Source organism: Nyctibius grandis, chromosome 6, assembly GCF_013368605.1.
Source record: "Nyctibius grandis isolate bNycGra1 chromosome 6, bNycGra1.pri, whole genome shotgun sequence".
In the NCBI taxonomy this organism is placed as follows: Eukaryota; Metazoa; Chordata; class Aves; order Nyctibiiformes; family Nyctibiidae; genus Nyctibius; species Nyctibius grandis.
Window position 1 is genome coordinate 38,497,686 of NC_090663.1, and position 24,820 is coordinate 38,522,505.

General features: G+C 43.5%; 1 protein-coding gene across 3 annotated transcripts in view; it reads left to right on the forward strand.

Annotated features, from left to right (window-relative positions):
* Nucleotides 1-24,820, forward strand: part of IRF2 (interferon regulatory factor 2) — a 42,055-nt gene that overhangs the window by 11,570 nt on the left and 5,665 nt on the right. Inside the window, exons 2-8 of one of the 3 annotated variants that reach the window (XM_068403285.1) lie at nucleotides 6,521-6,654; nucleotides 7,616-7,723; nucleotides 13,147-13,246; nucleotides 13,859-14,035; nucleotides 16,079-16,125; nucleotides 18,677-18,788; nucleotides 22,375-22,539. In XM_068403285.1, coding sequence (XP_068259386.1) covers nucleotides 6,649-6,654; nucleotides 7,616-7,723; nucleotides 13,147-13,246; nucleotides 13,859-14,035; nucleotides 16,079-16,125; nucleotides 18,677-18,788; nucleotides 22,375-22,539 — 715 coding nt within the window. In that variant the 5' untranslated portion in view covers nucleotides 6,521-6,648. The remainder of the gene's footprint in view (nucleotides 1-6,520; nucleotides 6,655-7,615; nucleotides 7,724-13,146; nucleotides 13,247-13,858; nucleotides 14,036-16,078; nucleotides 16,126-18,676; nucleotides 18,789-22,374; nucleotides 22,540-24,820) is intronic. The other 2 variants (XM_068403286.1, XM_068403287.1) reach the window with 2 other exon arrangements.

Sequence of the window (24,820 nt, forward strand, 5' to 3'; positions counted from 1 at the left end):
GAGGGCATGCTGAATGCTTCCCTCCTTCTCCATGTACCTTGCACCTCCCTACAGCCCGAGGTGGGCACAACCTGGCCCCTACCAAGCAGGGGCTTGGGAAGTTGGGTAGCCGTGGCTAGCTTGAATCCATCGCACTGCAGCCTCGGTTACCAGGTCTTTCACCACCCCACAGAGCTTTGCCTTTACTAGCCATGGTCCTGTTGTAGCCTTCCATGTTTGGTTTGGGAATCTAGGGAAGCAGGTGAAATATTGCTCGTTGGTTGCCTGTACAGGTTCTTCCTAATGGCCAGGCCGTGCCTTACACCGGTCTGCCCAGGACCTGCGTCCTCCCACCCTGCCTGCTGTCCAATTCTTGGCTTTCCAGCCTGTCTTGTTGGGAGTTTCCTCCTTCCTGCAGGCACCTGAGCAAATAAGATACCACCTTTCCTGCCTGCGGTGAATTATTTTTCTTGGTGGTGAACAGGAAGGAGATAGCATGGTCACGGCGTCTTTGCTGCTGCCACCAAAGTGTTAGGAAAGAGCAGGAAAAATACTGCCATTGCTACAGTGTGGATCAAGAGTTATAGCCAACACAAGAGCCGGGTCTGTGGACCAGTCAGCTATGGGGTATGCTGTAAGAGAGCGCAAGGCAAGGGGTGCTTAGCAAAATTTGATACGCAAATCTGCCAGCAGAGTCTCGATAAACATCCCTCCCTCTTCAACAGGGCATCACCGACAGAGTATTCTTAGGGAACAAAAGAGGCACCATTACATGCAATTAAAAGACCAGAGAGGGTAGGTTGTGCTGTCTATCCATGAATCCAGAAAGTCTCTCATAGGGTTTTATGTGTTTTCTTGCTTCCTATCTGTTTTCAACGCCAAGAGCTTCAGGATTTTATTTTGAAGCCTTAACCCTTGCACCTCTGAGAATGGCAATGCCCAGTTTCCTCATTTACTGATCCTACTTTAATTATGTGTTTTGCTGTTGGTTCCAAAAAAAAAGATAAAGATATTTGCATAATTCGGGGTTATCATAAAGAAGGCATGTTAATTCTGCTTCCACAGCATCAGTGGTGAGATTCTCCTTCTGCATGTGGCGGATAGGAAATGCACTGGGCAGAGGTCTGTCTCTTCATGGGCTGCGGGCAGGGGGGTTTCAGGTGTCCAAAATCAGAGCAGCTGAGTGAAGTGCAGTTCAGTTGTCTGAGTTTCAGTGTCAGTCTCACATTTCTGAAGTATTTCTGAGCAAGTGAGGCTAGCGGGTTTTCTCACCCAGGAAAAGACTCAACCCCTCTGACGAGCTTGCCTTCCAAGCAGGGCTTTGCTCAGAGTACGTACGGGTAAACATGTACTTACCTTTGAAAGGGGCATCCACAGTGGAATAGTTGAAAAAGGTGGTCCTATGTGCAAAATCGTATATGAAGGCAGAGTCCGAGCTGTGACCAAGGGACAGAATTTTGCTCCAAGTACTGTTCCTTAAAATAAGATCATGTTTCCTTGTATCCTGGAACAGTCTTGGCACAGGGACAAATACAGAACCCAGTTCTCTGAATCCTAAAATTAGCGTATGGTCTCGTTTCAGCATATCTGTTTGGTCACACAGGATGATTGATGCTTTTCTGAACTGCATCAGTGTTGGCAAACAAAGGGAATACTTTAGAAGTTTATCAGCAAAGCACAAGTACAAGATAACTTTTTTCCAAAAAATATTCAGTTCTGTATTTGGAGAGAAAAGGGAAATAGATACCATGCAGTGTTCTGCACAAGTCCTCTGGGAAACAGATGTTTTTCACAGCTCTGGGGAAAGGCTGTGACCTACTTCACAAATGCACCTCGAAGTATCTTATCCCACCTTACCTTCTCACAACCATTAATAACATTTCCATATACTGGCAAATCTTTTAACTGGGTACTTTGTGACAGGGAGAGAAGAATTGCTTTTTCAGATTTTTTTTACTTCCGTAGAAATATATTTTTAAAAAAATATCCATAGGCATAGAGTAGCTTGTGTTTTTGGGATAACCTTTGTGCCTTTTCAGTTATCCAGATGCTGTCAGAGGGAGCGAAACTGAAGGGAAGAGAACATCTCGTACTGCTCAGATTTAATGCGTGCCGTGCTGTTGCTTTCACTTTCTGTCTACAGCTGCTGTAATTCTAGTGAAGAGCTTTTCATTCTCAAAGGTTACGCTTTCTGTATGGCAGGAGTGTTATCTCTGTCAGGGAAAAAACAGAAGTCAGACTTACTGGAATGTTTTAGCAGAGAGGACTACAAGCTCTTTATTGAACATTATGGAGTGAAAATATTTGTATGTATATAGAGGTTGCAACCATCACTTACATCTTTTCTGATGTCTCTTTGACGATGAATAGGTCTTGAAAATAACTAGTGTTTTTCTAATACAACTTTAAAAATGAGCGCTGTGAGTTTCCTTCTGAAGCATCTTGCATAAATAATCTTAGAAAAACACATCTTGCAAAGTAGTATAGAGCTGAAATTCAGTATGATCTATTGCGACTCAAGGATGCTGTGGTGACAGCTACCTGCTCAATGGCCTTTGTGTGACTGCTTCTAAAAATGTTGTGGTACCTGTGTTTCCCTCTCTTACGCCATTGTGACTCTTTTTTCAGCTGTGTCTATCCTAGGAAGTGCTTCGTGCCCAGCTGCTGGTGTGGTTCCCATACAGATAGCTCATTTTCAAGTGCACCTTGTGGTAGCAGCAGCAGTGTTATTGACTGGCCTCCTCTTGGTTTCCGTGTTCCTAACTGGGTTATGCTGGCCTGGCTTCAGCAGATCCTGTGCTGTCTGCCATCCGCAGCACTCTTCCTCTGAGTCACGTCTGCAGGATTAGGACAGTTTATAGCTTGTCGGGGGGTAGCCTCCACCATGTTTTTGCGGTATGTAGTTGCAAAAAAAAGGCTGAGCTGACTGCAGGACTAGCATGAATAGTAGAGTAAATAAACCTTTGAGAAAGGTCAAAATAATCCCTCCATAAACTGTGGCATCAGCGCATGTGTGGGCCATGCTTCTTGCGTGGGGTTTGGCTGCTCCCAGGCTCCCAGTGGCCTCCCCTTCCAGGCAAATGCTATTGAGTTGGGGTTAGTGTCTCACACGCTTGGTGCCTGTTCGGGAATAATTTTATTGATGTCTTAGTGTCTGTCGATACATTTAAGCTCCCACCACCGAAAAGGCAACTGCCTCTAACTACAGCCCCCTTTAAGAAAGAGGCGGGTGATAAAAATGGATCAAAAAAAGGGAAATGATATTCACAGAGCTACCAGCCTTAATACATTTATAGGAGGTATGGTGAAAAATTGTGGCTCTTGAAGGCTGGCTGCCTTGTTAAGAATGGCAAGCGTTCATAAAATGAGCTCCCCTTTTTTTGTAGGGTAGAAAACTGCTTTCTTGGGTCCCATCTGCATTAGCAGTTGACTACGTTTCTTGACGGTTATTCTTCCCTTCCCCCGTCATGGGACAGTGCTAAACCAGAAGGAAAACCAAACAATTCTTTTCAATGTAATACCAGAAAGTTTGTCTCCAATGTGGGTCTCTGGGAGTGTTAAGCATTTTCCCGTGCTCTCCTCAAAGAGATGCTGGAGTTCAGTAGAGTCCAAGTTTGAAGCTGTGGTTTAAAAGCACAGGGGCTTCATTAGCAGTTTTGGATTAAGGGGTTCCTCCCTGTCCTCCCCAGCCACTCGTTCCTGCTCCCATGCTGGAGTGCCCTTCCCTCTCAGTTGTGCTGTCACGCACGTCTTTGAGCAGGATGAGAGCCATGATCTGGGTTCAACTGGACAAAAAAGCTTTATGGAAAGAGGTGTTCCTTGTAAGCCTGCTGAGTTCCCTGGTCTTGTTCACAAAACTGCATATGCATAGTGTTAGCGTGTGACAAAGTTGGGAAGGGACCAAAGAGTGGGAGTGATGGAGCAGAGGTGCTCCTTTGCTGCTGGTGGAGCTGGAGCTGCTGCTTCCCCCTGCAGCCCCAGCCAGCTCCTCTCCTCTCCGCTCCCCTGCCAGCTTGGCCATGTCTGGCCATGGTCTCTGAGGCGGAGGAAGATAGTACCAAGTGCCCTAAGGCAGGCATTAAGCCATTTTTCTCCCAGTTAACCCAAGCGCAAAGGTTCAGGCTGGCAAACAAAACTGTGCTTCTGGAGAGGTTTGCTTAGGGCAGCGAATGGGTGCGCATGGCTCAGGAGCTCATGGTGGTGGTGAAGCCGAGGGGAACTGGATGCCTTGGCAGCTCTGAAAATACTGGGAGGAGTCCACTTGTCCCAGTACAAAAAATACACTTACACATAGCTGCTTCTACGTGTAAATGTGAAGGGGAAGTGCAGTGTTAACATAGACCAGGAATGGGAGATAGGTGCATAGGTGCTCCTGGTTTTACAGCCTGCTTCAGATTATAAATGTTGATGTTTCGTTCTCCTTACAAGGATCGACTGTTTCTGCTTTTTCCTTTCCACTGGGTACACTGGAGAGAGACTGGAGCAAAGGAACTTGGCATGCCTGCTGTTCTGTATGGCTCACCTTAGTTTCTGGCTTTGTAAGTCTGCTTTATGATTAATGAATTCTGATGGAGGATGAAGCTGGCTTGATGTTAGGTAATGGCCCCTGAAGCTTTACATGCCTTTGCTGCCTATTTTGGAGAATTTCAAAGGTCTTTACAAACTTGAATGACTCTTAATGGCAGAAGGTGATTGTCCCTACTCACTGATGGATGAACTTCAGGTTCTCTCACCTGGAGCCATCAAAATAAGACTCCCAAGTGCACCCATTAACCCTGCTTAGGGATAGACAGAGGCTACTTTTAAGGCACTGCAGAAGTTGGTGTTTCCTTCTGTACAAATAAATCATGTGTTTGACAGCTCTGGAGGGGACATGTGGCACCTTCATTTCCTACAGGCAATTACTCAGTAGAGTTGACTTGGTATTTTCATCACAAGGATGTTGTTGACATGCAACTGCCAAAAAACACATTATATTTTAGCACCGTTTTGTTCAGCGCTGTCCTGAGGCAGACAGGTCTGGGGGTGCCTTCTGAAGACATCAGGCTTTGTTTTCTGCAGCACATTCTTTTAGAGGAGCACGGGGTGTGTTTTGATGAGCAGCAGCATGCTGTGCTTCCTCCCCTGTGAAGGATGTTCCCCCAGAAGATGCCCACCATTCCCTCCAGCTGGACACCATTGCAGGTTATTTTTAGCTGGGTTTGGTTTTACTTTCAGATAAACAGATCTTGGGAGCCACTCCTCCCTTCTCGCAAGCCAAACCTCTTTTCTGATTACCTCATATGAATTTGTCTGAGTGTGGGTGATGGATGTGAAGGTGTGTGCTGACAGCTGCAGGTGCTAATCCCAGAGGAGTCCCAGGGTGCCGAAAAGGAGACGAGCACTGCAGCATCTGTGAGGGAGCAGCTGGGGGAGCCCCCGGGGACGTGGGAGGGAAGAGACGACTGGCTCAATCGACTGTGCTGTTTTGGGCAAGACCAGCTTCCTTGTAGTAGCGATGTTGACAGCTTTCTCGTCTCCTGAAGTGCGTTGCTTTTGCACAAAGGCAGCTTCTGTTTCTTCCGTGTTGCCATCCCAAGTGGGATTCTGGTGCCGTCAAGAAGACTTTTCTGCCTTCTGTCTAATTTGTTCATTCAGATGGGCTTGAAATTTGTCTTAGGGGCTCATTACCCAGAAGACAGGACGAGTCCCACTGCTAAATGGGAGCACTCATATATTGAATGCTGAAGATGAGGCACAGTGTTTCCAGGAATTGTCTCAAAGTGCATGCATACTTAAAGATATCTTACACAGAAATGCATCGAAGGTGATCGTTGCATCTGCTTGTTTCTTCCTTGACAGACAAATAAAATTTTGCTCACTTTTTTAGTACATTGCAATTTGCATTTTTCAGCTTTGACCCAGCACGTAGTAGCGGAAGATGGTACAGATCTGTACACACTCTGCGACCTGGATGAGTATCGTGGGTGGGGGCCAAAAAAGCTGCACCCGCATCACCCTCGCCCAGAAAACAGCTTCCCTCTTGCACAGAGAGGGGTTTGCACAAGGGCTTGGCTGTTGTTGGGTTCTGGGGTTGGCTGTTTTTTCGTGTCTGACATGAACCTGAAAGGGAGCTGAGCGGTTGCAACCATTTTCGGAGCTATTTTAGAAATTCATAGTCACTGGAAAAGGCTGTGGCTGAAGTGCGAGTGCCCAGCTCCATGCAGTAGTAAATAAAATGCCAATATGTTTGCTTAGAGATTAGCGTGAGCACAGTTGCTGGTAAATTCTCTGAACACATCAAAGAGCCTTATTGTTGCACTCAGGTTTTAATTCCCTATTAGTTTCAGGAAATACATGTCCTCAGAGCAATGAGAGGAAACTTTGAACATTTTTCTTCCTCTTTTGCTGGGTGTGGGTTTGGTATTGAGTAGTTGTTAGTCTGTCTGATGCCTGTACTCCCATAGGAAGCAAGAACAAACCCATTTACATTTGTGTCATTGCTGTGTGCTTTCAAATACGTGGCCTACTCATTTTTTTCTTTTTTTCTTTTTTTTTTAAGATCAAAGGTGACAAGAATAGTGGAGCAGAGAAGTTAAGAATGATGCAGAGAACACAGATGTGAAGAATAAAGGAGAGGGGAAGGAGCTGAGCTCGGTGCAGAGGGTGAGAGGAGAAGAAGAAGCCTAAATGCAAGTACTTGAACGTGGAAATGATGAGTTGCAGGCTGCTTAATAGGAGTTTAATGCGGTGCTTTAATCTGCATCTAGTGCCAGTTGGTGCTTTCAGAGTGGTGCTTGAGATAGGTTAATGTTTTTAAAATTTTCTGCCTTGGGTTCAAGACTTTGGACTTTTATGTCAATAATTTACAGCTCTAAACAGGGAAGTGGCATCAGGGTCACGTGTATGTGTGAGAGAGAGAGGGGGGTGGTGGGGAGAAGTCAGTTTGAGTCTTAACTGAATAATACAATGTGGCATGGTGCAGCCAAGGGGGCTGTAAAGCACTCACTTCATAGCTAAACGGTATCTAAATGTAAAATATCAGCTAAAAAATCAGTGACTGGATTGATCAGAGAAAGCTGGAGGGAGGGGATCAAACTACTCAGCCGGAACCAAAGTGGTCTGATAAATTGCTATGATGTAAAATGTATTTTTCATAATTTTAGTCAAGTTTATGGGACAGAAACAGCCATTTGAAAGCACTCTCGTTAGCAGGTGCATCATTTTAGCTAGTACAGTGATGCCTTCTGCATGTGTATTTTTTTGGTGACATTTTTTTTTCTTGGCAAGAAAAGGTCATGTGCAAATGCAGGTATGTGGGCCAAAAAGAGGTCTCTTCAGGAGCATAATAGTTTTTCTTTGTGGCCTCTGGTATCCCTCCTGTATCAACAGGCAAGCTTTTGCCAATATGATGTGTCTTCTTCAGGTGATGGTTTTCCTAATCCATGTGTACCAGAAGAGCGTTTTCTGCCATAGAGAGGGCTTTATCATCTCAGTTGCTCTTAGGGGAGGCTCTTGCACAGATCCAAAGTCTCTATTACGTTTATAATTGTTTGATGCCTGCAAAGCTTTAATAAGTCTGTACTGTGCAGGGATGGGGGAGCTGCCTGGGAGTTCTTCCTGGAAAACAAATAACCTTGTTCCTTGTTCCCTGCAGCTTCTTCCTGGGTGGGTGACAATGCCTGTCGAAAGGATGCGGATGCGCCCCTGGCTAGAAGAGCAAATCAACTCTAACACGATACCGGGGCTGAAATGGCTAAATAAGGTAAGGGGGGTGCATGCACGCGCATGTGTACATGTGCTGAAGAGGGACTTTATAGTAGTGCCTGAGGTTTGGATAGGTAAATAGCTCATTCCTGGTTTTCAGAGGAGTGACATGGGGAGGAAGGGCAAAGCCGAATGCTTCCTGCTGAACCTGTTCCTCCAGCCTCGCCTGCCAGATCTGAGGCGCCCTGCTTTGGCCTGGTGGATTTGTGGCTCCTTTGAAAGCATTTTCCAACTCTTTGTTGTTGGAGTGAGTGTTTCTGGAGACTCCGCTAGGTTTTTTTTTAATCTGGGAACAGATTGCTCACCAAGTAGCATCAGAGGGATGTGAACAAAATGCTCTCCTGAGGTGGAAAGCTATATTCTGTGTTAGACTCTGAGTTGAAGCAATGATCTCCTGTTTCAGACTTGTGTGACTTCTCTAATACTTCTCAACCTGGGATAAAACAGGGTAAATTCTCCCCTGCCAGACCCAAACCTAACATTCCTGGTCCTGAGCTCTTACGGAGAGCTATAGACACTTCGAGAGCACAAGCACAGGCTCCAAAATGTCAGTGCTCAATTTGAATTTTTTATAATTGGCTCAATAAAACCAAGGAGTGTATTTGAGACTTTGAACAGTAATAAACCCTGGAAATACTGCATGCATTCTGTGGTATGTAGGAGAGTAATTCACCACATTGAAAAGCATGAAGCAGTTCTGGCTACAGAGGCTACTTTATTATCAAAATGGGTGGAAATGCACAAAATCAGGTGCAGAAACATGGGAGCTGCCACTTTGGTTAAGATGTTAACCCAGTTAGTTTGGTATCCTCACCGTAGTAGTAGTTGTGGTGCTCAGGTGTTCATTTTTAGAGCTGAAGAATGGCAGTTAAGATTACTACTTTTTATTTCAGCTTTCAAAGCTAGAAATGCTCTTGACTATGAAATTATCAGGAGCCCTTTAAATTTCAGCTACAAATTATCTTTCTTAGGAACTTCCTGCATCAGTGGCTCTCACATGCTGTGGCTAGGTAAATAAATATTGCTTTATCCATTCCCTGGTTAGCTGCCCTGTGAATTTGAGTAGGTCCTTGTTCTTGCATAATGGGGTCACAGCTGAAGAGGAGGAAGAGACCAGTTTTTACTGTTGTCTTTGTAATTTGAGTCCCACGTTCAGGTCCCTACGGATTCTTCTCTCGAGTATCTCTACTTCAGTGTCAGGTCTCTGCTGCTGACAGTCCATGTCTGCTCTCCTTTGCTGGCATTCCTGCCCAATCCTGAAATAGTTTCTCTGCACTTTAGTAGGGCACAGTATTTCAGATTTGAGCACACTACTCTTAAATATAATGTTGTCATCTTTTTCAGTACACCCCAGGCATGTACTTGCCTCCTTTACTCTGCAGTGTGATAACGCTGACAGCGTGCTAAGGGCTTCATTATTCCAAGTTCAGCCCAACAGCCCATAAAGGCAGTTTGCAAGGCATTTCATGTTGTTTAATGTTTGCAGCCCTCTGATCGTGGTGTTACAGCAGTTTCTGCCGTGTGCTTCTGACATAAACTGTTTGCATGCAAGAGCTGGTAGGAGATTTTGTCCTTAGTTAGCATATACTATATTAACCAAGACTTGTTTCACAAATAAAGTATTTTGAAATGTTTTTTTTTCCTAAAACAAAGCCCTGGCTCCTACCAGAAAGAGGATACAAGTGGACTGCCTTGAGGTTAATTAAACTGTGATTCCCCACTTCTACCCTCTGATTTGGCATCATGCTGGGTTGCCTTTATTGTGCTCAACGAGCTAATTGCACTTCTGAGCATTTCTGTTTAAAAATGTTTAAACATTCATTCCAACAGTGAATCATTAAACCAAAAATATTTATATTTTTACTGTAAATCCTGACCATAAACAAAGCCATGCATGGAATCAATGATACAGTGTCATGAGTATCGCAGCCTGTTCTGTACCCACAGAATCAACTCTGGAGGCTGTAGGATTTTGAGATTTGTGTATTTTAATCAGAGTTTGGCAAAGGACAGTCCACAGTACAGAAGAGAAGGTGGGTCAGATTAGCAAGAGAATGGCACTCCTGTGTGTGCACAGCTTTTAAGGAAATAAGATTTAAATACTAAAGAAACAACTACCATTCTGGGTTTGTCTTTGTCTGTCTCTTCTTGGGGAATTTTTCCAGACTGAGAATGGAATTAAACCTCTCTTGGTCCAAAATGACAAATGAGGTACAGCTGACTTACCTAATTCCTTCCCCTACTGTCAGTGGATCACATTATACCTCCTGCTTTGTGTTCCCCTCCTGAACAGACCCCTCTCTATAGGGCTTAAAAAATAAATACTTGTGTACCTCCCTGGTGAAAATGTTATCCTGCAGAATGGCATGAGGGAGGAAGGGACTTTCTTTACCTTCCCAGAGAGACAAAACTGGGAGGTGTGAAGGAAATTACATAGTTCAGTAAAGGGCAGAGGTGGTGTGAGGAGGAGGGGAATAATGAGAAGTCAGTGTCCCTCATGGATCTGGAAAAGGAAATTAGAGTGGAAACATTCAGAGTAGCTGTAACAGAAGTTGAGAGGCAACCTGCTGCTTTGACAGATGACTGGAGTATTACCCTCCAGACAGAGGCCGCTATTTAAAATTTGTCCTATGACTTTCTAGTTAGTGTGTGATCTCATGCTCATTCACCTGCTTGGAGCATTTTGCAACGCTAGGGTTGCAAGTGTTCCATACTATTTTCCTCTTCCCGCCTATTTCTTAAGAATGTGACACCTTTTCCCTTTTGATGTCCCCACTGGAGTTTGGTAGCAATTCCTGTTATGCTGCAGAAGTTTTGTGGATTGTGCTTTTGACTTTAGGCAAGGCTGATTTTTTAATAGAAACACACGGCTCCTACTCCAGTGATGGAGTGCTGTACCAGACAGCATGTAGTTTTCCAAGTCTAAGAGAAAGCACTGATGAGCCTTTTCCTATTAATGTCATAATTAGGAAGCATCGACTGAAGAAGGATGTAGGTAAATGTTTCATAATGTGTGAAATAAAAAAATTAGTATTTAAATAGAAAGCATCTAGGTAAACTAGAACAGAACACACAACCACAGGGTATTGCTGCAGTCAGCAGCCGTGTAGGATTTCAGAGAAGATTAGATATTTGATAGTTGATGAGAAAATCCGTAGTTTCTATATAGGTATGTAAAATTATATATGTATTATAAAATCATAATACACGTGGATTCTATGATTTTGTAATTTATATTATAATTAGCCATAAGTTTGTATGCTTCAAGACATCTGGGAAGAACTTTCTGTAATGAACAAAAAAACTACTGTAATGAACACTTAAACTGCTGTTTAGAGTGTCCTGGCACCTTCCTTTGAAGCAGTGAGTACGGTTGATGATGACAGGATGCTGTGTCTGGAGTCTTGTTCGGTCTGCTAGTTCCTATAGAATTTTTGAATTATCATACGGCTTATGAAATCCGTGGTATAACCTCTGTAGCATTGTGTAGCATTGTTTAAACCTCTCCCCATCACTAAGCATGAGGACTTTTTAATGTGGTCAGTTCTTAAAGTTCTTGTTGACAGAAATTGTTTTCTATGGAAGTATGAATTTTTTTCCACGCTCATTATAATCTATGGGAGAGTAAAGGCAAGGAAGCTTATTCTAGCCCTGATGAATGCCATAGTGCTGTGGACCACAGGACAGTGGGGTTGAAGCTTTCTTTAGACTTCTTCTTCTTAGGGAAAGAGCAGAGCATCTCTGTAGGATGATTTAACTATATAAAGAGGGAAGAGTAAGGAGGCAAAAGGCATGTGAGAGAAGTGATGGGAATAGATGAAGAGGAAGAATGAGATTGTGAGAGCCTGAAGGGGAATGAGGAACGTGTTAAATCTGTGCTTTCACCAAATTAAAGAAAAGATGAAGCCAAGCAAGAAGGGAAGAATGCAACTCTGAACGAGTGAATGTAAATGAGACAAAGGATTGAAGACGAAAGTTGAAGGATGGTACAAAACACAGGCTCAAAAAAGAAAAGATCCCGTGGAAAGGAAGGGAAATAAACCTAACCTTGACATTAGTGAAAGATTAACCAGACAGACAAGGAAGAAAAGTGGTTGTTGGAGGAAGGGGAAAGGGCAAAGGATTCATCTCATCTGACCACAGACATCTACAATGTAGTCGTTTAAATGAGAGCTGTCTGTCTAGAGTTGTTTGTAGTCAGTGGAGAGAAATAGGCTCTTTTAGGATGCAGTTCAGTTGGCATAGCTCAGGTGGCCACCTCAGGAGAAGGAGGGTGCATTTTGCCCTGGAAGTGCTTTTCTCTTCACAGACTGAGAAGTGGATCTAAACCTGTAGTGGCAGTGTTTGTAGCACAAGATATCTGCATGTGAAGCCAGATAAGATGTATTCCCTCCAATAGGGGAGAAAAAACAAGTGTTGTGGAACAAACTCCGTCTGTATGGCTTTGCAGAAATGAGTGTGAAGAGTTCTGAAGCAGCCCTGTAGGTCAGCGCATAGGAATTTGTTCCCGTGTTGTATGACATAAAAGCACATCTGACCCAGCATCCATCTGGCCCAGTATCCTGTGTGCTGAGTGCTTGTGGAAGGAGTATAGGGAACGTGCTGTTCAAGCTCTGAAAGCCATTGGGCTCCCAGAGCTGGAGCTGCATCCCAAAACTATCATCATCTTTAATAGTCACCAGTATACTATCTTCCATGAGTTTTTCTGATCCCTTTGGGAGTCAGTTTATACTTCCACCACATAAGGCACGCCCTGGTTTAACGGCATGTTGTGTGTGTTAAAAAAAAATTTTTAAAAAAGCCTTCCTTTGGATTGCTTTAAATGCACTTCTCTTTGGCCTGAAGTTTCTAAACTAAAATATGTTCAACTGTCTTTAGTGCCACCCCTTCACATGGATGTCTTGTATTTTTTATCCCCACTGGAGAGGTGTCTACAGTTGATATATTCATATGTCCATTTGGTGGGCATATAGATTTGAGAGATCCCTTTCCTTCATCATGCTAGTATTTTACTGGCTGAATTCTAAATCCCTTGAATTTGCTCTGTTCCTGTGGTGGTTTAGTTTCATACCTAATTTTTCTGATCATAAAAGTGTCTGTGCTGCTAAAACTAGCCTTCGTTTGAATGTTTAGAAATGTGTAGCACTGCATGTTTTATCCATGTGTCAGCTTGGAAAGCTGCCAGGCTCATCGTCTGTGAAGGGGCTTCTGAGTATTTCTCAGTATACTAAGGGCTGTATTCTGCTTTTGGTGACGCCAGTGGATATTTTCCTATTGAGTTCAGTGACAGCGACACTGGGTTAGAAGGAAGCAAAACACTTGCAGATGCTGGAACTGTGCTTTTAAATAAGTGACTTAAAGTCATCAGAAGATCCCTCAAGTCAATCAATGTTGGCATTTCCTGTTTGTTTTCCCTTCCAGGAGAAGAAGATTTTTCAGATTCCCTGGATGCATGCCGCAAGACATGGGTGGGATGTCGAAAAAGATGCTCCCTTATTTAGAAACTGGGCAATTCATACAGGTATTGGAACTCTCTTTCTGCAGGAAAGATTTCCACATTGTTTTCCCTTTTAAAGTTACGTTTTCCTTCTTTCTTGTCTTTGCTTTTACTAACACGGAGAGTGAATTTAAATTGCTACATTTGTGGGAGGCTAAGGGCTTTTTTCAAGGCCTGCGGTACTCTCCAGCTTTATTGAAGCGCCATAACTCATTTGCATTGAGGAACACAGTAAAACTTAATTGATTTAAACGTTAACAAGACTGGATTCAAAACTGTTGGGAGTAGAGCACACTCAGCACTTTGTAGACTTGGGCCCTCAGGCTTTTTATGCCTTTCTATGGATTTGAGCCAGACATAATAAAGGTAAATGCTGTGCAAGCTTTTCCACATTGTTGTGGAGTCACATCTGATCTGTAGTGCTCTGGGTCTTTCTTGAGCAGAAACCCTTCATCATGTGTTCTAGAAATGTGCATGGGAATGAGATCACAACACTCTCTTGCAACCTCAGCTATTGTTTGAATGCTTGTCGTGGGAACCGAAGGCTGATACCTTGAAGTTAACCTATGATGTTATTAATTTGCCTTAGGTTTTCAATTGCACATCGTGTGTGCCTAACTTTCCTTTCTTGCTTAGGAAAATACCAGTCAGGAGTAGACAAACCCGATCCAAAGACGTGGAAGGCAAACTTCCGTTGTGCTATGAACTCTCTGCCTGACATAGAAGAAGTGAAGGACAAAAGTATAAAGAAAGGAAACAATGCCTTCAGGGTGTACCGGATGCTGCCGTTATCTGAAAGACCTTCCAAAAAAGGTAGAGGGGAGAGCTTGTCAACAGGAAAATGGTGTTGGGGGCGTTGTTATTATTTTGGGGACCGCAAAATGTGCCAGTTCTACTTCTGCTGTGAAGCTGGACATTTTTGTCCAGATATTCCCCAGAACTTAGGAACAGCTGCATGAAAAATGGTGTACATTCAGTTAAGAGAACAAGCCTCTTGGAGAGAGGATCAATGAGATGTGATAGCCCCAAGCTGGTGATGTGTGTAAATTGTGTTAGTTCTGTTAAAGCTGATGGAGTTGTGTTCAGATGCTGGTCCCAGGTCTCCTTCAGTCAAGGAAGACGATTAGGGGGATATTAGAGATCAATGCATTGAACTCAGTAGGGCTCATTCAGAATACAGTGGCAGACATTTTGGTATCTTTTTTCAAGCAAGGGTCGAAATAAACTGGCGCTCTGTTGAGCTGAGTGGGAGTAGTACACTCTCTGCTCAGAACATTAAACTGTGAAACCACTTTGTTAATTACATAGCTACACTAGGCCCTGAAAAACCAGCTCCCACAGCGTGATAATGGTGAAATGGGAAACTATGTTTGAATTCCCAAATTTAGGGATTAGGTCTCCCACCTGCCAGGGAGGACCTAACCACCAGGTCAATCTCATGAGTATTTGGTTTCTTGTGGAGTAGAAACATTGGCTTCTTTAGGACTCATTGGCTTCCTTATGGTTTCATTACTGGTTTGTGAAGTGGAACGATGGCTTCCTTAGTCCTCTGATATCCTCTGGTGTCTACGATTTTTGGACAAAAAGATAACCTGCAAACCAAACGCATAGTGTTCCTCTAAAATCCAATTCAGTTCACCTGTAGCTCAGTTTGCTATTTTTTTAAATTGAGAAGTGAAAGGCACGTCTTCAGTTTAAGGTCAGCATGATTGGAAATTATGAACTCTGGCATTTTTGGGGCAGAATCATACTGTGAAATGCAGATCAATCTGCGAAAGGTAGAACATTTGCTTTGAAAGTGTTTCCAGTCACTTGTCAATGGTGTATTTTGTACGTTCAGGCGTATTTCCCTGAACCATAACCTGTCCGGTTGTGGTAGATTCCTCTCATAGCTGTAAGAACTAGGAAAGTTCATCATGAAAGCTGAGATTCTGGAGGTGGGGGCTGTATCAGGAGAGGATTCTGCAGCAAGTCCAATTACTATAAAACTCTGACATATTTTGTGCCCTGTACTAAAAAAAATATCACATGCCCTTCCTACATGGCACATGGCTAAGTTTATGTGTGAGTGAGAGCAAAAGAATTTGTCTGCAATCATTTCTAATTCTCAGTGCTATCTTGTAGTAGAGGTGGGAGAAATTCCTGGGACACATCTGTGCAAACAGTGGGGTAGAGCTGAGCTTGCACCAGCAGGTCTGTGCTTCCTCGTCAGGGTCTCAACAGGTCAGAGCAGGGGCAACAATGCTGGGGTCTGCCAAGGTACATGACATTTTCAGAGGGTCATATGCTGTATGGTTTTCTGGATTCTCAAGTCCGGCATGACTGCATAAACCACTTTTGCATGAATTATAATATATATTTCCCCTTTCTCAGGTTGCAACTATTTACAAAAATATTTATTGAAGTTTATTGTAGTGTCTTTGCATGTTAACTCAACAATCTCCCTTTTCCTATAGCTACAGTGAGTGTGACAAATGTGATGAGACATACATTTTGATTTTTTTTCCCTTTAAGAGTATTTTTCTCCCCCTTCCTTCTTTTTTTTAACAGGCCTTGTTGCTTAGTTTGTCACTCTTCCATATTTTTCACCTTGATTTTTTAACTGAAATTGCTTTCCTCAGCCCCATCGTGGTTCTTCTTTGTAGCCATTGAAAAACAAATCACAAAGCCAGAGTGTTCAAGGTGAATTTTTGACTGCCAGGCCTTAAGGGGGGTTTAAGATTAAGCAAAATATGGTCTCCCTTTCCTAGGAAGTGCTGCCATTTTGAGGCACATTTTGGGTCTACTTCTTAGTGAATGTAGAAGGATAACTCATGGCACACAGGACTTTAAAGAATCTTCCTTCTGTTGTTGCAGGAAAAAAAACAAAGTCTGAGAAGGATGACAAATTGAAACAAATTAAGGTAAGAAGTGGCTGTTTAATAGTGTGAGAGCTTGTGAAAACAATCTGTTGCAATTTTTTTTAATAGCCCCAATAGTATATTGTGGTGGATATTTGCAAATCTCTCGTGCTTGTGGTTTAGTTAAGTAGCTACAGTTACATTGGATGTTTGGGGTTTTTTTAAAAAACGTGAAGGCTGTTAAGAGCCGTGACTGACGTCATCGGTTGACACAGCCCTTGTGTTGCAACGCCTAGAGGTTGGAAAACTGGCAGCCTCGGCAATACATTTGCCATTTGTTTGTCTGTGTAAGTAGAAATACAGTAATTACGGAAGGAATGCTTCTGAACAATAGAGCTACCTTTTGGAGCAATTAATTTCTGTGTGGAAGGCACTGGAAATTCATTTTTGTTTAGGCAAGGGGGAGAAGTTTTGTCAGAGCTGCATGTTCTGCTCGCAGTTTGTAAGTCAGAAGACCTCAGTTGTAAAGCTCATCAGTCGCTGCTTGAGATTTCTGCCTATTCAGAGCATGAACCCAGACTGCTTTCCCTACAAAGCGTGGTGTTCCCTAGCTTTCACACTTCTGCTGAGCGCCTCTTCAAAGTGGTCAGTGTTACATACCAGCAGGGTTTGGTCTGCCTTTGATTTGTTCAAAAAGAAAATCGCAAAGTTTTCAGACTTTCAGCCTTCAGTAAGGCAAAGGGGGCTGTGAGCAGGTCTCCCACCTCACAGATAGATCTCTGACCACTGGGCTTCGGGGCAAACAGAGTTTCTCCATTAAAACATGAATTCTCAGCAGTGGGAGGAGGGCGTAAGTGTCTGAGTAACCTAGATAAAAATAGGCTCTTTCCTTTGAAACAAAATTATGGGCTGAACTGCCTGCCTGAGGCTTAATTTCTACCTTATCCTAGATGTATCCTTTTGCCTATGCATGCAGCTCCCTGTTGAGACATTTTTAAAAATCTAAGTGACACCTTTCGCAATGCATTTAGCTTAGGCTTCCAGCACGCATCTGGACACTGAAAATTTAGGTGATTTAACAGCAGCTGTGCCTGTGTCCAAGTCCCTTGGTTGATCGAAGTTCCAGGATGCGTATTTGTTTCTGCAACTCGGAAGAGGCTACTAAATAAATTTCCCTGTAACCAAGCCTCAGTAAAGCTGTGCAAGGTGCTGTGTGCACAGCGTTCCCATGAGGGCTGCTGTGTTTGCTGGGGCATTGCACAACACCAGAAACTCTGGGCTCCATTGTGCAGCCCTAACTTGTCTCTGCAGTCAGTGATCCTCAATGGATCAATAGCAGCTAATTTTATCTTTTCTGATTCTCCAATTCTTCGACCTGTGGATTGACACAACCAGTGAAGCTCATCAAAGATCTAGTTGCCATCAGCACTAACTTTGCACTCCTCTGATGTGCAGAGGGGCCTTGGGACAGGGTACGTGTTTGCCTTGCTTCATAGCTGGGAAGGTGCAGACTTGTGTTGAAGAGACAGCTCTTTTTGTGTGGATCACCATCACAGCATGTGGCATCCAGGAAGGACCTGTCACGCTGTCCCCAGTTTTTTGTCCCCATGACAACAGTTCATACAGTTAGTACTGTAAAGGGCTGGCACCACAAGTCTTGAGGTTTGCCTTTGCCCTGCCCTTGCTGAAATGCTTTAGAGCAGTGAAAATGGGCATGGCGTGGCATCAGATCCAGCTGGCCGTTCTGCACCTTTCTGCAGGTGTCTTTGGGTCAGCAGCGAGGCAGAACTTCCCTTGCAGGGCTGGCACTGCCAGCCCAGAGTAAGAGCAGAAGACTTCCAACTTTGTAACCGATAACCCCATAAGGGAGCCAATACCAGGGAGGAGGTTGGACCTGTAGATAATTCTTTAAATGTGTTTATAGCTTTTTTAAAGAAATCTTGAGTTTATGGAATTAAACTTTTTGGTGTCTGTTCTGAAGGGAATTTTTTAAATTCCCACTTGAGTGTACCAGACCTACAGAGATGCACCTTGTGGAAAGCTCAGTCTGTGTAGAACAGGTGGTGCTTTCCCAATGCTGTTGCCCTGTGGTAATATTTATGATTTGATCTTAAAGGCCGTATTTAGTGTAAACATTTTGGTTTGCTTTCAGGCTTGCTGCAGAGAAAAATTAAGGCTAGAATTTAGTAATTGCTGTACAGAAGCTAAGGCTTCCTTTCAGAGAGTGCTAAGAGATAACAGCATGTTTGGAGGGGAATGAGGATGAATATTAAATAGAGTACTGTTTTAAAGCAGTGTTTCTTTCTTGTTTGTTCCAAATGTTAATCTCTTGTAGTAAATAGCACGCTAATTTCTTGCTCTCTGAAGGCTCGCTCTAAATCTGAAAATTAAAAATAGCTTTCATTTCAAAGCAGAAGATTTGGAAATGGAGTAGACTCTGGCTTCTTCTCAGAGAACCAAAATATTAGTTTGAACACTGTGTCTAACAGAGAGCAGGGGGTATGTGGCAGGCAGAAGTGATATGAGTTATTACCGCCTCAGAACAAAGAGATGAACTGAGTCCAGGCTCCTAAAATAAACCAAACCTGACCCAACTGTACTGTTTTCATTCTAGCAAGAGCCAGTTGAATCATCTTTTGGGATTAATGGGCTAAATGATGTCACTTCTGACTATTTCCTGTCCTCCAGTATAAAAAATGAAGTTGACAGTACAGTGAACTTTGTAGGTAAGTACTCCTGTGCTTTTCTTATATGCTAAGCATACAGGTGACTTGAAAAACTCTTTTTAACGCTGCCAAACTCAGCTTTTCATCAGCATTTCACACTTTGGAGAACACCACGGTTACAGTCAGGTTGACACATTTTTCAGTAGCCCAAGCCACGCGAGGTCCTGGTTGCAGGTCAGTCCCGCCACCTTGCAGAGACAGTGAGCACCACCGTGGCAGCGTGATTCCTCTGAGAGCAAAGCACTTCCAGACATGCTCAGGTGGCTTTTCCTGACATGAACTTACTCCAAAGGGTAGTCCTCAGCTAGGAGGAGATTGTAGACAGTGTCACGTGGGAGTTAAACTACGGCTGGATGGCAGTTTCCCATTGCTCAAAGCAGAGGTTTGTATAGGGTACCAGTTTATTTGGGAGTTTAAACCTGCAGATGAAATGGAGGAACTTGGTTCTTTTTACTGGCACCTCAGTAGCAGAGTTAGCTCTTAACGTCACTGAGCTAACAAGGAACACGGAAGACTGCATTTAGAAACTGATACATTAGGAATTAGCTGTGATCTCAGCATGTGAATAATTGGTTCTTGGTAGAATAATGGGGCTGGTTTTTGACAGTTGTTTTTTGGCTGAGGTTGTCACTGCAGTGAAGGCTCCTAGAAATGTGATCCATATACCATTTTCTCTAGAGTTCCACTTCTATATGTGTTAGAAAAGTGTTTGAAAAATATGTTAGTCTTCTGTTTGGAGAGATGGCAGAAATTATGTGCAGTGGATATTTTTGATGCCTATGTCTTAGGTCACAGGGCTTTGCACAGTCATTCCCCTCACATACTTCTGTGGCTGAGGAATTTGTGAATAGTTTTCCTCTCTTTATGGCAGTTCATTTAATCAGCTGTTGCTTTTTAAGAGTGTTAGAACACAATTGTTGCTCCTACTATTACAGAGGGCTTTATAACTTGAAGGAATAGCACTGTAGTGCTGTTAGTGCTTCCTGTTCACTGACTGACTCAAACGAATCTGAAACATGCCAAGGCCAATATGCAGTCCCAGGGAAGAAGCTTCATACACTTTTGCTTTATTTTACAGTCTTAAAGTCAAACAGAGATCAATTAATAGCAGTCTTTGGAATGTACCTGGTGTTCCCCAAAATACGCTAACATCAAGGAGAGTCATTTTGCTGCAAACATCCCAGTTTTTTTCAGTACAGTGTATCCTGAACTCCTGTTTGATTTTATGATGAGATGGATGCATGTTGCACCTTGGAAGATCTCAGTAATTTACAGGACAGGACCCATAGTGACAACATCAGCATCTAAAAATGGTCAAAGGTCTGTCGTGGAAACCAAGCAAGAGGTTCAGAGGAACAGAACTGAATTTGCACCTTAAGGGCTTTCATTTTTCTCTGGCCTCACAGAATCCACTTTCAGGGGTAGGATAGCAAGGCTCGAGTGGGTAACTGTCATCCAGTAGTGTTTAATTAATGGCTTGTGAAGTGTGCTGATTATGCAGACTGGAGAGAGAAGTCCTTATTTAGGATCGCAAGCAGGATTTTAGTGTAAACGGGGAAAAGGGTAAAATAGATCCGTTCCTCCTGCAGAAAGGAGGGAAGTCAGCTGGAGGGGAGGAAAGACAAACAGCACCTGCTGTGTTTCTGACATACGTGCAGCTCATGGGAAGGTGGTGGCATATTGCCCAAGTGAGCAGTAATTTTTGTTGGGCAAGGTATCTCTCTGGGTGGGTAAGAATTCGTCAGGTATTGAGGAGAAAGATAAAACAGTACAGATGGCCTGCTCGTACCCTGTTGAGGTTGCACAATATTGGTTTCTCCCAGATAAAAATTAACTCTCTGTGTGTGTGCTTTTGCTCCCCTCCCCACCCCCCCACCCCCCTCATAAAAAGCATATTGTTTCAGAAACAGGAAAGGTGGAAATACAGTGGAAATGAAATATCTGGAACAAAATTGTAGTAATTGTAGTGATTCAACTTCCAAAAAAAAAGACTGTCGACTATTTATGTAATTTTCTTTATGCTGGAATTGTCTCATAAAATACACATCCAGCTTTGGGGGACTTTGCAGTAGTTACCTGGCACTTCACAAAGCAAAATGACATGCAGCTTTTCTCTGGGAGAAAAACCTCTCAATTTTCTTTTTCAAAAAGTCATGTTCTAGCCTTTTCTAAAGATAGGAGGCAGGAATGGATTGTATGTATATACATGTGCATTCATGTATATTTATCTTAGTTTATCCAGGAATAGATGCTATCTTTTGCCTTTTTTAAAATTAATCATTAGAGTACTTAGGTCACTTAACAGAAGAATTTCAAGATCTACTGTTTCATTGCCTACATTTTCTTCTCATCATGGGTCTAGAAAAAAATGTGATGTCTGAATTTCTAACAATACAGTGCCCTGTTTTTACAGAATTTGTCTGTGTGACGATTGTTCCTTTTGAAGCTTTATGTTCCAATGAAAGAATGTCTATAGTCCTTCCCTTTCTCTTAGACAACTGTGGATTCAAGTTAGCCATCCTCAGACAGCTCCATCCCTGTGTGCTCTTCAAATCTAGCTAGTGGCTTTCAATTCCATGCTGGATTAATGCAGTTGTCATGTATTCATACTGCTGGGATTGATAGAGGGGTTGTACAAGACAGAGGGAATTGTCTCAAGCAGCTCCAGAGAAGTGAGATTCTGGCTTTCACCATAGTTTTGCTTTGCTCAGTAACTTCTTGGTACTTCAGTTTATTCCCCTGTTTCAAAAGGGTGTTGTGTAGCACAACTAATGTTTGCAGAGCATTTCAGGACACTTGCAAAGCATCTGTGGTGCCTTCACTTCGTAGAAATAAATAATGTTCCTTTGGTATTAAATATCATGTGCCTGGGGGAACAGGAAAACCCTCTGTTAATAACTAACCAGACTGTAGCTTTCAGTCACAGACCATGGGGATTACAGACTACAGGTACAACCGTGCTTTTCTGCATACCATCACTGGCATTTCAAGGATCAATGAGAATAAGCATCTAATTGGAGGAGGAGTTTTTCACAGATTCATGTCATGTATAAATCAAGAGTCCCACCATGTTTTACATGACCATGTGGCCAGTTTTTTGCATGCCAGTTCTGGTCTTCTGGTGTATAATTTACATGAGAACATCCAGGGGCCGTGGGATGTTGGCAGCTTGCTGGGTGAGGATGCTTTCCCAGATGAGGAGAAATTGCTGTGGTCCGCATGTCCTGGTGAGACCACGTTTCTGGGTGGAGGAGGAGTGTGGCTGTGGTCTTCCCTGGAAAAGCCTCTGGACAGCTGGTATGTCAGGGAGGGCTCAAGGATATTATGTGTGAGAGCCGGGGGAGAGTTAGGCATTTTCAGTTGTCACAAGTGGGGAAAAAAATGTCTCTGAAGGTGATGGAAACTAAATAAATCACACAGGTTTCCTTTAGAAGTCCCATTGAAAGCAGGTGGTAGGTATGGAAGAAAGTGCTGAGATAGTATGGAAGACTCACTCAAATACCGAGCGGGCATCAAGGACAGGCTCCCAGAGATCCAGCGGGGTTGAGGAGTTATGAGTAATCAATTTTTTATTTCTAACCCCAAGTTGTAGGACAGCCGCACCTTGATGGCAGCAGTGAGGAGCAGGTGATAGTTGCCAATCCTCCTGATGTTTGCCAGGTAGTAGAGGTGACAACAGAAAGCGACGAACAGCCCCTCAGCATGAGCCAGCTGTACCCCCTACAGATCTCCCCGGTCTCGTCCTATGCAGGTAAGCATCCTGGCATTTCTTTACACTCTTTTTTTGGAAATGTTTGGAAGACACTGGCAGAAGGGGACTCTTCCAGGGTAGCTGGCAAAGATCCAGAAATGTCTATTCATCTGCCTTTTGCATTTTTAATGAAACGCAAAAACTCAGTCCTCGTTACTCATTTCACCTTGGAAAGCAACTCGGAAGATCTGAGGTTGGAAATGTAAGCTGCAGATTTTAGCCTATGACTAATGGAAAAAGAACCTTTTTAGATGTAATGCAGAGAGGTCTTTTCATCTTCTATTAGAGGTGCATTTTCAGTGGCACAAATGATGTGCTGCAAATATAGTGTGTCTGCCTTGCCCCCTGACTTACTAAAGATTAAAGGTCTTCCCTGCTGTATGTTTCCTCAGTGCCTAGCACAGTGGTCACGGAGTGCTAAGGGCCACACTAATGGTATATAATGCAGATGTGGAGCTGAAGGCCCTGGGGGAATGGATCTGTCTTGTTACAAACAGTCTGCAGACTAGAACAGCCATGTGGGGACTGATAACAGAGCGGCAGAGCTGTGGACGTCTGCCTTCCAACGTCTGCCTCCCATCTGGGTTCTCCGATATCTAAACCGGGGTGAGATAACAAGCTTTTCCCCAAGTCAGGGTGCTAGTGGTTTCTCTTTTTTTGTCTGGCCCCTTGTTTTCATAAAACTGGTAGGAAGTTAAAAGTCTTTGGCACTTATTTGTTCCTTATCCAAGTCTGACCATTTGTTCAGAAGTTGTTAGGGGAGAACAGACACAAATGCACACATGGGCACACTATGTAGAGTCCCTGAAATTGTATAAGCCTTATTTCCATAGGAAGCAGGGCAAAGCCACATGTGAAAGTAGAGAAGGTTTCAGATCCAACCTATCCTTCCTTTTTTAACATGTTGCTAACTTGCAAGCCTTGGGAGACTGGGTAGAAACATAACTATAATCTTTTTAAGCAAACTAAAGTATTAATTGTTCCCTATGCAATTTATTATTTTACACGTGGTTTTGTCTTTGACTCATTAGGCTGAAATTACTTCCAGACACATTTTTATAAAATATGTATTTAGGAATTTTTATCTTTGGGTCTGGGTGAACAGTGTGATGTTCTTTTGAATAGCCTCCAATGTTAGTCTCACGCATGTTGATAAAAGATCATGCTTCCTGGTGTGTTTAGTCTGTAATGGCCAGAGCATTTAGAAGGGCTTTGCAAAGCATAAGGCAGGGGGATGAGGGTGCTTTAACTTATTAGCAGCTGGGAGACGGGGCCTTTGAAACATTTGTCCTCTTTCCAAATGCTTCTTGCAAAACTTTTCCCCTCTATGTACACACGACAGAGATGCTTTTCTTTAACCTCAGCTACAGGATCTAAGTTCTTGGAATGCAAACAAAAGTCACTGTCTTGGTCTGGAAGTCATGGTGTTTGCTTGGGATGGGACAATAGAGAGGGGTGGTCTGGTGACAGGAGAACCACCCTGACATGAGCAAGTCATGAGCTACCTCCTCTAAAGTCAGTGCAGCAAGCCTGCATAAGGAAAACGAGGCATGACTGAAGTACTTCTGCTATCCCCTTATGTTGTCTTGGTATCCTGGTGGCCTTCAGCTGTCCTAACTTATACCAGGACCTCCTAGCCCATAACTCAGATAACACAGAGATGATTTCATGCCACTGACTTGCTTTCGAATGCATCTCAAGGCAGCTCTTGGTGATCCTGGTTACTCTAGCTAGAGGCCAGTAAGAAGTGGAGCACTGCAAGAGTCTGTCCTGGGACAAGCCCTATTTAATAGACCAATGAGCAGAAGAGGTGGTGGGAATACACACTTGCGAAGTTTACAGGTGACACCAAATAGGGGACACCAGTCAATATGCTTGAGGGTGGGGCCACTGTGCAGAGAGACCTGGAGAGACTGCAGGAATGGGCCAGCAGAAACCTTACGAAATTCAGCAAGGACAGATGCCAAGTCCTGTGCCTGGGAAGGAAGAGCCTTTTGCAGCAACAGAGGCTGGGGCTGATGGGATGGGGAGCAGCTCCGCAGAAAGGCGGGTGGGCAGTGAGCTGAATGTGAGACGGCAGAGCACCCTGGCCACAGAGAAGGCGGCCACTAGCTTTCAGGAGCATGGCCAGTAGATCTAGGGAACGGATTATGCCTCTCTACTCAGCACTAGTTACACTGCTTCTGGAGTATTTGGTCCAGTCTTGAGATCCCTAGTCCAAGAAAGATTTGAACAAATGGGAACGAGTGCAGGGAAGGGCTATCAGGATGATCAAGGGCTG